A 12,072-nucleotide genomic window follows, 5' to 3' on the forward strand; every position below is an offset into this window, starting at 1 on the left:
GGGGCATCCCGGAGTGACTCCGAGAGGCAATCTGTGAGCACCGCTGCGCAACCCCGGAGGGCTTCAGGCAGGGACTCCTGGGCCGACTTGCCAGAGCACCTCCCAGGGCGCTTCTTGGGGCAGCGCATCCTGGAGCGACCCCTGGAGGGTCTCCAGGAGCACTTTGCGCACTGAGAAGAAAATTTTAAAAAGAGCCTTTGGAGTTACTTCATTCTAACATGTGCCTCAGTTGCACGTGATTCCAGTGTGGTCACGCGATGTCATTTTGCTCCAAACGATATGCATTCGTTGAGCACATGGGAATCATGCGCGGCCGAAAAGCAAGCTCCTCTTTTATTCAGTGTAGTGAGAGCCCCCTATCCGATCAATGTGCCCACCCAAGCGCCGCCGGTAGCGCTTCTTGGAGGGACTCTGGGAGTGGCTGCTGGGAGCGCCCTCCCCCCTCCCATGAGGACCTGGTTCTTCTTCTCGTCCCGGCCCGGACCCAGTGTGTCTTTCGTGACCCCTCAGCACACGCTGAGGATCATGACGTCGGACAACCCTCCGTTCCGCCACCAGACCAACACGCTGTACACGCCCATGACCACGCTCAAGTACGCCGACCCCAACGGCGACCTGCCCATCGACACCTTCTACAAGATGGTCTTTGAGCACGACAAGATCTTCAACGCCAGCCTCAACTTCCTCAAGTTGCTGCGTTGGAGGAGCAGACGCAGCTTCGCGCTGGACAAAAGCAACTGACGTCCTCCGTTTCGCTGCTGGAGGGAGTTGGTCGAAGCTCGTGCTCGTCTTTAGCCACGCCCCGCAGGCCGTCATGTGACCACCACATCAAGTCACTTGACATTTTCAAAGCCTCCAAATATTGCAAACAGCTCTCATTCTTGTACGCTATAAGCTTTTTTTTTTTGGGGGGGGGAGTGCAAATGGAACAAATATGAAGCCAATGAAAATATCCATTACATACTCAATGAGGAAGAATGGTGCCATGTCATACATCATACATATAGTAATCATGGAGAACATTTTGATTTTTCTCAAGTTATTCATAAAGACAGGGTACTGAGAAGTAATATCGGACAGAAATCAAATGAATTGTGAAATATAAAATATTGTAAATACATTATATTTTAACATGAATGAAAATGTCGGGGGGGGCGGCCCGCCCCACGAATCAAAAGCGTGCGGAGGCCGTAAAAAAGTGCACGTCCCCAAATGACCGCAGGGTGGCGATAAACAATGACAGAGCAACTTGTGTGAGGCACCACATCCGGTTTCCTTCTCACGTCATATCTACACACGTGGCGTCTCTTCACCCAGTTAACGGCAGATTCTTACGTTTGTTTGAATTGGACGCATTAAATGGATTCGTTGACTCATTTGGCTCGCCAGTGATGCATTTTGAGTTGAGTTTTTGAATCAAAAATACTTTATTGAAGGCTGCAAATTAAGACTCTAAAATAGGGTAATTTGTACACATAAAGTTATAGTGATAACATAGGGAGTGTTCTTGTAAGAAAGAAGAAAACAAAAAGAGCAACATGCAGTAATAAGAAATCCTTCATTAGTCTCGCAATGGAGAAATTCCCAATTCACAGCAGCAAAGTTATGAAAGGAAGACGTAGAAGAACAAAATACGTAGGCCAGTTACGTCACAAAGCAAATTGGCCATATACATGTAGACATACAGGGAGGGAAGTAGAAATGAGTAGCAAGCGATGTCGACGCTTGTTTTCCAAACATATTTTCTTTTGTTTTTTTAAGGCATGAAAAAAACGAGCATTTAATAAACGTCATAATCATTCCGTAAAAAGATACAGAGAGCGCTCGCGTCAGCTTTGCTTTCGCCCCGTGTGTCCGCACGACGTCCGGTTTCCATGTCACGTCATATCCGCACAAATGTTGGTGGAGTACGTCGTGAAAGTAGTCAACGGCGGGTTCTGACATTTATTTGACTTTGACACCTTGAATGGATTAGTTTACGATCCGGCTCGCTCGCGACGGCCTTTAATCAGCTTCCCCGGGGCACCGGCTCAACCGTGCGTCGCGTGTGAGCGAGCTGGTCCCTTGTTTGCCTGGCAGCCTTAGCTTAGCTTAGCTGAGCTTTAGCCATGCTCTCGTGCGGCGGCGACGGCGGCGCTGTTGTTCGTCAGCGGGACTCGTTCGGCTACTAAGCCGCCGGCCTATCGCTCCGTCGCTCAACCGGCCGCGCCTCGGGTCTCCGCCGTGATATTTGATCGCCGATGTTGTGCGCAGACGTTCGGCTTTCGGTTGCGGCGTTAGCCTAGCCGCCGGGCGGGCGTCTTCTTTTCTTTGGATTGCGCGCCGCGCCGAACCGGGGGAGAGGACCCGGCCCCTTTTGCTCGTGTCACTGCTTTGTTTTTGGTCGCGTTTCGTTCGTGCGATGGCTTCGTCCTCCGGCAACGACGACGACCTGACCATCCCGCGCGCCGCCATCAACAAGATGATCAAGGAGACTCTGCCCAACGTGCGCGTGGCCAACGACGCGCGCGAGCTGGTGGTCAACTGCTGCACCGAGTTCATCCACCTCATCTCCTCCGAGGCCAACGAGATCTGCAACAAGTCGGACAAGAAGACCATCTCGCCCGAGCACGTCATCAACGGTGAGGGAACTTCCGGTCGCCATCGCCAACGCCGCGTCGTCGCTGCCTGACCGCCGGAAACCGCTTTCTGCCTTTAACATCCACGATTTTGTTTTCATGTGGCGTGTGCATTGATCGTGATCTATCGTTTGTAAACGTTCAACACAAGAAAGAGCGGACCCGCGCATTTTTTCCGACACAATCGTCGCGGACGCGCGCGCAGGTTTCATAGTCACTACGTGTTCAAAGGCCATCCCCTTTCCTCCCGCTAGAAGGCAGCGTTGATGTCTCAAAGCGTTTAAAAATTGGAACTTGAAAACCCCCAAACGATACTTTGTGTTTCTCCATTATGGCTGTATTGAACCAAAATCGGACCGCAATTTGTTGGTCTTGAGCTTGTTTTCCCTTGACACATTCTTGTTTTGCTGCCGCGACCTCCTCGTTGACGTCGCAGCGGACGCAGGAGAAGAAGAGCGTCTTCCACCGTGTGAAGGCAAAACAAGCTCAAGGGAAACAATTGATGGTTTTGAAGTCTCAAGAGGTCGCGTGGTTGTGCAAACCAGTAGCCCTGCCTTTTCGTCGCTGCGTAGCCAAGAAATTGCTCTCACAATACATTGCGCATTGTGTGATTTTGTTTCTTCATTCTCGAAATCGGCAAATAAAAAATAAAAGGTTACAGGACATACAGACCTTTCTAGAAACTTTGCAACTACAAGCCCAATTGCATGAAAAAGACACCGCTTGGATGTCAGCATATGTTTCTCCAAAACCTCGATGGACCTTTCGGAATTCGATGTGCACGTTCGCCATTGGCACGATGACGAGTCCCATCGCATCGCGGACGTATCGGCTTGTGAACTTTGCGTCCAGAACCATCCGGGAAATTGACGTTTTGGGCGGAAAGACAATGCAGCTTTTCTCTCATGTTTGTAGGCGGGACTTTGAACCGCTTTTGCCAGGCCCGCCATCGTGGTTGAAAATGCAGCGACCGTAGCGCCGCGCGGCTCGAAACGCGTGTCAAGTCGCCGGTGGCGGGGCCGCGGATGGCCCGCGATGAGGCCGCCCGAGCGAAGGCTTGCCTTGCTGACGCTACCGTGTCCCCCCCGCCCTGAAGAGGAGGAAGGCCAGCTCCCGCCTGGAGAACCTCGGCATCCCCGAGGAGGAGCTCCTGCGGCAGCAGCAGGAGCTCTTCGCCAAGGTAAGCCCGACGGCCTCGGGGGAGGGGGGGGGGCGGCGCCCGTCACTTTCGACTCTCGTCCTTTTCATCCAAATCGTGACAAGCGGGTTGCGTTGGGACCCCGATGCCGACTGGCACGTTGAAAGCCAGCCAATGTCCGACTCACCCGATTTATTTTGGGGGTGGGTGCGCGTGTCTGTGCGTGCGTGCGTGCGTGCAGGCGCGGCAGCAGCAGGCCGAGCTGGCGCAGCAGGAGTGGCTGCAGATGCAGCAGGCGGCGCAGCAGGCCCAGATGGCGGCGGCCAGCGCCGCCCAACAGGCCGGATCCTCTCAGGATGAAGACGAAGACGAAGACATGTGATCCGGCAAAGGAGGCGTTCGGGCACTGGTGCGAGGAGGGGGGCACGCCCGTGAGCACGGATGGACAGTGCGAGCAAAGTCGGAGTCGTGCGGACTTTGATTTCCTACTCCTCTAAATTCTCTTTACGTTGTGAATGTTCAGAGACCCCCCCCCCCCACTCCCCTTCTTGACGAAAACGTTGACGGGTCAGAATTACTGATCCACGCCGCCAAAATTGGCTGACAGACTTGCAGCTGGCACGCTGTTGACGATGTCAATTGAGGAGGACGGTTTGTGTGTGTGTACTCGTTCATTCCACCAACTTCAAGCAATAAACTCTGTCTTTTTTTTACACCTCCACCGCTGCCGTGTCGTCTTTGTCCTCCTTTCTTCTTCTTCCTGCGCTCGCCATGGCAAAGGTCCTTTGAAAGTGACTTTGCTCAGTCTTTCCAGAGCAGCGGAAGACGCTGTTGCGCCGTCGTCTGCGGCAGGGCACTCGGTGACCGGCGGTCCTCTGGCCACGCCCACCCGCGGTGAGTCACCCGACACCAATCGAAACATCCGCGTCTTCCCGTTTCTCTTTGAAGGGCTCAAACGATTTCACCGGCGACCAACCCTTTCGCGTCGTCGGCTTTTGAGGGGGCCGCGAAAGCACTCGCCGCATACGGTTGAGACTTGCGAGGCGCCGCTCTCTTCTAAAACAGGAGGTGTCGTGCTTCCGCGTACCCCCGACAAGGAAATAAGGTCACCGGCCTCACTTCTCATTCATGGCCGGCTGACGTTAGCCCCGTTAGATTTGCTTGCTTTGCTCGCTCGCTTCGAGTCGTGCGCTGCAGTGCTCGCTTGTGCGTTCACTCGATTGACTTCAAAAAATGTTTTTTAAGGGCACTCCTCGTCAAACGAACAAGACCGTTTTAGTTTGAATTCACAAGGTGGGAGACTGCGAAAACAAACGGCAATGCCGACGTCACAGCATCATGACTGAATTATTCTCAGTTACGTTTCATCACATTTCCACATTTGCGTTGACAAAACACCGCCTCGTTTTTGTTTCGTTTTTTTCTTTTGTGTTCTCCCAAACCTGTGGAGCCCCAACGTCCACCGCATGTCGCTGTTGGCTTTGCCAGACACATGGAAAAAAACAAGTTGCTGTAGAAGTTCACCGCACATTTTACAGCGCCAGTGTTACATATTAAAATCATTAACTACGCACGCGTGAAGAAAAAAAAACACAAATAGAAAACCTTATGCAACATGGTGGTGCAAACTTGCATAAGTGCGTGCGCGCGCGCGCGAGCCTTTTGTGTTCCGTAACTGCAGCAGCATCCCTGAGGGTAAAATATGTCTGTTGAAGTCCTCGCCGTCTCGAAAGTGACCCATTTTCATGAAAAAACTCGCAGCTATGCCTTTCACTTGCTTTGGGTGAGCGCGCGAGCGTCAGCCCGCCTGACGCGTCTCGTCGTCAGGCGGCGGCGAATCCAGTTTTTCGAAACTTCAAACCCGGCCGCACCTTGGCTTTCGTCGGAGGTGCTTCGCGGGTCGGGCGGAAGCGCGCGTGGCCAAGGCCAAAGTGCGGCAGGCTTTCAACTTTCTGCACCTGCGTTTGTCGCCTCTGCAATTCACGGCGCCTTGAGTGGGTGGGGCGGGGCGGGGGGGGGGATGATCCCATACCACCACTATAGAAACCAATCATCGGTATACCATTGGAGGAAAAACATCGATCAGTCATGCAACTCTTCTGGAGCAGTTCGCAGTCCCTATTTCCTGGAAGCATCCAACTTGTCCATAAAAAAAGAACCCCCCCCCCCTTTTGCTATGTTGTGCATTCTTGATTGGCTTCGTGTGTGCAGACAGAAAGCCGCGAGTTGGGCAGATGTCCTCAACTGCTCCCGCATTTCTCAAGCGGTTTCATTTTTGACATTGTCCAAAACTGGACAAGAGTGGCCTTGATATTCTTACTCACGCGCTGCCCACTATTTGGTTTTATTTGTACATTAAAAAAAAAACAAACAAACAAAAATGTCTCGCAGACTGGGGTGGTGCTCCCTCTTTTTGGGAAGGGGGACCTGATGCTGTGTTCGAGGGAGCGCACTCCTCGGCCTCCCTGCATGCGAAGGTCTGCTCGGGGGTGCCGGAGAGGAGGCGCCGTCAGGGGGGTTGAATCCCCCCCAAAAAAACTCCCGACATTTCTTGACAAAGTGCAAAGTATTTTCCCCGTTACAATTCACGTAAAATTCCCCACATTGAAGACAAGCTACGAGACATAATTGCTCCCTGCGTCGTCTTCTTCCTTAATTGCAATCATTCTGCACCATTGTGCAATAATTGGACAGCATTTCAAATCCAGCTTCGGTTTGTCAGCGTCCCACAACATCGCATGGCGGTCTCGGGTCAAGAAAGGACCTTTTTGCGGGTTCGCAGCACTTGGGAGGGCGAAGGCCGTATCGACGGGACGACAAACGGTAGCTTTTGGGGAGGCCGGCACAAGACTTTGGATGTGAATGCTTTGCGTTTCGAGCCTGGTCGCTGTGGCGATTCTGCTCACATCGCAAGGCAGCCGTGACATCTCACTGTATGTCTCAATGTATCTCTTACTATTTGTTATTACTCACCAAAGGAGGTCATGTGAGGGCGTGCGTGCGTGTACGTCCCGAGAAAAAGAGGCGTGACTTGCAAATGTTGTATAATGTGTGGAGTTCAAAGAACAAGAATAATTCCGTCTTGACTCATTGTGGTTTTGCATGTAGCGGTGGCGGCTAAATGTTGTTTTGCTGAAGCAAACGTTGTTAATTGAGAACATAGCTGGATGTGGAATGTTTTCTTACGCAACAACAAAGTGGCCGACTTGGACGGCATCTCCGCCTCAGCCTCGTTCGGCGCTACTCGCGGCTTGTGAGCGCACTTTCCATGTTGAGCCTTTTCGTTCACTCGCCTGCTTTTTACGTGTCAAAACAAGACACGTTTCCCGTTTGTTCGAAAACAGTGACGGTTAAGTCACTCATTTCATGCTCACACACGCCCCCTCCTCGCAAACACGCTCGCGCACGCAGACTCGTGCGCGCGCAGCGCTAGAGAGAGCAGATGGGTGAGTCTTCCAGTGACTTGCGTGTTAGGGTTTTAGTTAATCGGTTCGAACGTGTTGATAAAGTGCAGTCTACATAGCACCCCCCCCCCACCACCATCATCATGCCACGGATCCTTGACTTGACGCGTGATGAACGGAAATCATAACACTGCAGACATCATAAATAAGCCATAAAAACGACACACAATGTTAACTTAATTTTGGAATGATATAATGGAGCCCAAATGCTAAAACATAGGATAGGGGGGGGGGGGGTTGGCGTTGTTTGTTCTGTACATTTTTGCGTGGAAGTCAATACCACGCAGTCTCTGAGCTGACAAATTAATTACGACGAGAATGACAATCGTCCAAAGGAGAAAGTTTCTTCTCCTAAAAAAAAAAAAAAAAGTTGCGTTTCCATTGTGGCGTCCTTCTTTTGCAAAAAGAGTCATGTTTCACTCGAAGAAAGTGTGGAGCGAGACTTTTGACAGGGAAAAGTACAAGAGAACGTCCCCTTTTGACCTGCGAAGTCAAATCAAAGTGCAGACAACACGTTTATTCAAGAACAGAAGTCAGTCAAAATGTCCACGAGGAAGGAAATAGGAAAGTCGAAAAGGTCTCATCACAACCGTCGCCGGCGGGTCGCGCGTTCACAAGGGTGTCGCGTCATTCATTGGCTGTAATCTGCAGGCTCCTCCCCCTCCTCCTTCAACAGGCAGGTTCGTACCAGGGCCTCGGTGACGATGTACGGATCGCAGTTGGCGGAAGGGCGGCGGTCCTCGAAGTAGCCCTTTTGTTCCTCGCCCACGGCTTGCGGGATGCGGATGCTGGACCCGCGGTCGGCCAGGCCGGCAGAGAACTGGTCAATTTTGGAGGTCTCGTGGTGACCGGTCAGGCGCCGAGCGTTGTCTCGACCGCCCTTGGGATCGTAGGCGCGGATGTGGTAGTGGTGGCGCTTGGCCAGACGCTCGATGGCTGCCTCGATCACCCTGAGCACAGAATGGGGGGGGGGGACAAGAAGTTGCATTTGACATCCCACAACTTCAGAGAGAAGGCTCTGTTCGCAAGCGAGCCGTCGAGTGCCCAGTGAAGTTGCGAACCGCGAGAGTTGGCTCAAGTCCTGAGATCGAGGTCGCAGTCCCAAAGGGTGCGCGATGGTGTGCGCTAGCTACTCACTTGAGTCCTCCTTCCTGCCTCATGTCCTGGGTGCTGAAGTTGGTGTGGCACCCGGCTCCGTTCCAGTTTCCCGGGATGGGCTTGGGGTCGAAGGACGCGATCAAGCCGAAGTCTTCGCACACTCGATGTAGGATGTAGCGAGCCATCCACAGGTGGTCCCCCATAGCGACGCCCTCGCACGGCCCCACCTGGAACTCCCACTGCAAACGGAGCGCAACACACCGGTGGGCGTGCGGTCGACATGCCGGAAGTCATTCGACTCATTTTTCGATTGCTCGACGAACGAGATCAAACGCTTCAAATGGGCCTATGAAATGTCTTCCTTCCCTCTTTCGCTTATCCGGAATCGGATGACAGGGACGGCACGCAGACGAGAAAGATCCGGACTCCCGGGATGACCGAGGCTTCTTGAAGCCCAGCATGGAGCCACTGCGGCTCGCGAACCCCCCCCCCGACCAACGGCCCCCGGCCCTACCGACAGCCGGCGAGCTCACGTCAAGCAGGGGAGCTACGTTGTCTCTTCAGGCAGCAAGCAGCCAAACGCGCGCAGGCCCGCTCCTGCGCGCCTTGGCCGCTTGCATCAAACTTTCTCCTCCCCCTCTTCGCTCCCGCGCGGCCGCGCACACACGCAGACACGCACGTCCAGTACCTGTGCCGGCATGACCTCCGCATTGGTGCCGCAGATTTTCACGCCGGCGTACAAGCAGGCTCGGTAGTGAGCTTCCACCGCGTCGCGTCCGTACGCTTTGTCGGCGCCCACGCCGCAGTAGTAGGGACCTCGGGGGAGCAAGGCAATGACCGGTTGCGGGTGGCGAATCGGCGGGAGCAGAGCCCAGACGGCGGTCGGCGGCCCGCTCACCTTGGGGTCCCGGGAAGCCGTTGCGCGGCCATCCGAACGGGTGTCTGTCGCAGTCCAGCAGCGTGTACTCCTGCTCCATCCCGAACCACGGATGCTCCTTCTCCACCAAACTCATAATGCGACGACACCCGTCTCGAAGATTGGTCTCTGGCGGGGCGGGGCGGGGTCGAGATTAGAGCGGGCGACGTGAGAGCCGCCGCCGACATCTTTCGTTCTTCTCGCATCCGGTCCAACAAACGAACGCAAGAGCTCGTAAACAATCTCGAGAAAGTCACCCGCATTCGACCGACGCACGGAAATCATCTTCATGTCCAAAGTCAATCGCTGACTGGATGCTTGTGGAAATTCGCCGGGTTGAAGGCACATCAGAAAAGCTTTTGCGTGGCCGAGCGCACCCAGTCCACCCCGCCAAACCAAAATCCTCCGTCCTCTCGCCGTGGAGGGAAATACTTGGCTTACCCGCTCCCCTATTCATCGTGAGACTTGCCCACAAAGTTTGGAGTAGACCAGACGAATTGGAAACTGCCGGTTTTGCCAGTCGGCGCTTTGGACACGCATGCGACAGGTCTTTGACGGATGAAAGGAGGGTGCCTCGTTTTTTTGTTTGTTTTTTTTTTAACTCATTCATTGTCGTCGACAGGCAGCTTTAGCGTTAGCATAAAACTGGGAGCGCCGACAGCGGTCGAGTTCGTGCCATCCGATGGGCCGACACCCCGACGACGCAACGGTCACCGCTGGCCTGGATTCTCACGGGACCGCCGACTCGCGTTTCTCCGCTTGCAAAAATGGCATCTCGGAACAAGTGTTGTCACTCGAGACGAGAAGCTTCCGTCACGAGACGAGGACTTCTCTTGGGACGAGCCCTTCTCCTTGGACTCTGAGCATCTTTGGGACTACTCGCATCTTTCTCTGCGGACGACACCCGTGTCTCGGGACTAAGACCGGCGCCCGTCCGTAGCGAGCCTCCGCCGCACCTTGCCGGCGAACGTACCTGCGGGTTGTTTGTTGTACTTGAGCACCTCGCACAGGACCAGCTTGTTGGGGTCTTTCCTGAAGGGATCTCGGAACATGGCCACCGGGATCAGGAACATGTCGCTGTTGGAGCCTTCGGACTGGCAGGTGCTCGAACCGTCAAAGTTCCACTCGGGAGCATCTGACGCGCGTCCATCATTTTCATGCAACGTCAAATTACCCGTTATTATGACCTCTGTGTTTTCGGTATTTATCACAGGCACGCGCGACATCAAAGTCTCGAAGTTTACACCGTGCCTGTAATTCCGAGTTTGCACGGTCAAGGAATCATAAATGCAATGACAAGATTTTTGCGCAGCGTGTGGTCCGAGAAGCCCCCGTTCGCGATGCCTGCAAGGCGCGGGGGTGAAAGCTCCGGCGTCGCCGCATGCTTGTTGTGCAGAGGAAGCGAGGCTCGCGGCGGCGGGGGACTCACCTTGGAGGCTTTTGAGTTCCCAGTCCAGGGTGCGCGTCTTGGAGCGGAGTCCTTCTCCGGAGCCGTCGATCCAGACGTACGTGGCCTGGACCTCGTCTCCCTGGGGGAGGTCCAGGTACTGCTGCTTGACGGTCTTGTTCAGCTTGGCGCTCGCGGCGACCGACATGCTCGCAGCTCAGCTGCCTATGGGGGGAGGAGGAGCACAACAAAGACGATGAGGAGGAGGTGAAGGAGCCTTGTCGCGCGCAGCTCTCACGCTCGCACTCATTCTTGCCCCGTCCGAGGCTCGCGCGGGTTTTTGTACTCGTGCTCGCCGCCTTCCGATTGGCCCCACGTGACAAGCAACATCAGTCAGGCAACTCAGCAGCTCATCCATGAGAGGCTTCGCGTTGTTTGGCTCGCAGTCCAAACGTCACCATGACATCCATGTTGGACCTTTTTTTTTTTTTTTTTTTTGATGAAACGAACAAAAGCGGACCGAGTTTTTTGGCTCCGAGTTTTCCAATCAACTCGAGTCCGCGCGCATGGGCGCTCGAACGGCGCCGCCTGGTGGACAAAAGGCGAACGAGGCGGCATGACCTTCGGCGATCGCATACGTCAAGTCGTCGCGCTTCATTTTGGGGAAGAAAGACGGGAAGTGAGACACGAATTGTGTTTTTCTTTTCTTCGGAGCTGATTGAAGATGTTAGCTCGCGTGCAAGACTAAATGAGAGGTCGCGCGCTGCTGACTAGGCCGAGTCCCGAAAAGTATTTCAACGGCGAGTCACCGACGTGACGTGAGACGATTCGTGCGAGACCACGTGACGTACGAAGGCACAAACTCGCTCGCGCGGGCATCGACGGAAAGACTCGAGAGAGGATGAACGACGCCGGGAGATGTGCCGATGTGTCGAGCGACGGGAAGGTCCGACCGACGACTCGCAGTCTCGGATTCGGCGATACGCGAATGACGGCGGGACGCCCGCTGGCCGGTTGTCCGCTCACCCATGAAGCGGCTGGCAAGGTCCCCGCGTGACGTACGAAGGCACAAACTCGCTCGCGCGGGCATCGACGGAAAGACTCGAGAGAGGATGAACGACGCCGGGAGATGTGCCGATGTGTCGAGCGACGGGAAGGTCCGACCGACGACTCGCAGTCTCGGATTCGGCGATACGCGAATGACGGCGGGACGCCCGCTGGCCGGTTGTCCGCTCACCCATGAAGCGGCTGGCAAGGTCCCCGCGCGACGCAAGCAAGGGTCGTGCACGCGCAAGCTTGCTCTGAATTGGCCAACTCGCCTCGGAACTTTTGGTTTTCGACGAACGACCGGCAGGACAGTGGCCCAACTCATTCCCCTCGCGCATTCAAATTGCGGTGCCGCCGAGAGAACGCGACGGCGGCGTCACGCACGCCGGCCTGTGGACCAGTGC

General features: G+C 54.6%; 3 protein-coding genes across 8 annotated transcripts in view; 2 read left to right on the forward strand and 1 right to left on the reverse strand.

The window, feature by feature from the left end:
* LOC109516947 (retinol dehydrogenase 8) overlaps positions 1-952 on the forward strand; it is a 4,121-nt gene extending 3,169 nt beyond the window's left edge. For both annotated transcript variants that reach the window (XM_019871785.1, XM_019871784.1), the window contains one exon: positions 511-952. In XM_019871785.1, coding sequence (XP_019727344.1) covers positions 511-741 — 231 coding nt within the window. In that variant the 3' untranslated portion in view covers positions 742-952. The remainder of the gene's footprint in view (positions 1-510) is intronic.
* An 822-nt stretch (positions 953-1,774) lies between these two features.
* On the forward strand, positions 1,775-4,477 carry dr1 (down-regulator of transcription 1). Its single transcript, XM_019871752.1, has 3 exons — positions 1,775-2,665; positions 3,688-3,798; positions 3,998-4,477. The coding sequence occupies exons 1-3, from the start codon at positions 2,402-2,404 to the stop codon at positions 4,136-4,138; spliced, it is 516 nt and encodes a 171-aa protein (XP_019727311.1). The 5' UTR covers positions 1,775-2,401; the 3' UTR covers positions 4,139-4,477.
* A 3,242-nt stretch (positions 4,478-7,719) lies between these two features.
* The window catches only part of glulb (glutamate-ammonia ligase (glutamine synthase) b), a 6,144-nt gene continuing 1,791 nt past the window's right edge, over positions 7,720-12,072 (reverse strand). The window contains exons 1-7 of one of the 5 annotated variants that reach the window (XM_019871774.1): positions 11,859-12,062; positions 10,664-10,846; positions 10,208-10,369; positions 9,217-9,363; positions 9,007-9,134; positions 8,358-8,557; positions 7,720-8,170 (exon numbers count right to left, since the gene is read on the reverse strand). In XM_019871774.1, the coding sequence (XP_019727333.1) occupies positions 7,852-8,170; positions 8,358-8,557; positions 9,007-9,134; positions 9,217-9,363; positions 10,208-10,369; positions 10,664-10,829 (1,122 nt within the window). In that variant the 5' untranslated portion in view covers positions 10,830-10,846; positions 11,859-12,062 and the 3' untranslated portion in view covers positions 7,720-7,851. Of the gene's footprint in view, positions 8,171-8,357; positions 8,558-9,006; positions 9,135-9,216; positions 9,364-10,207; positions 10,370-10,663; positions 10,933-11,647; positions 11,689-11,858; positions 12,065-12,072 lie in introns of those variants that run through there. The other 4 variants (XM_019871776.1, XM_019871777.1, XM_019871779.1 and 1 more) reach the window with 4 other exon arrangements.

Source organism: Hippocampus comes, unplaced genomic scaffold, assembly GCF_001891065.2.
Source record: "Hippocampus comes isolate QL1 unplaced genomic scaffold, H_comes_QL1_v1.1 scaffold307, whole genome shotgun sequence".
In the NCBI taxonomy this organism is placed as follows: domain Eukaryota; kingdom Metazoa; phylum Chordata; class Actinopteri; order Syngnathiformes; family Syngnathidae; genus Hippocampus; species Hippocampus comes.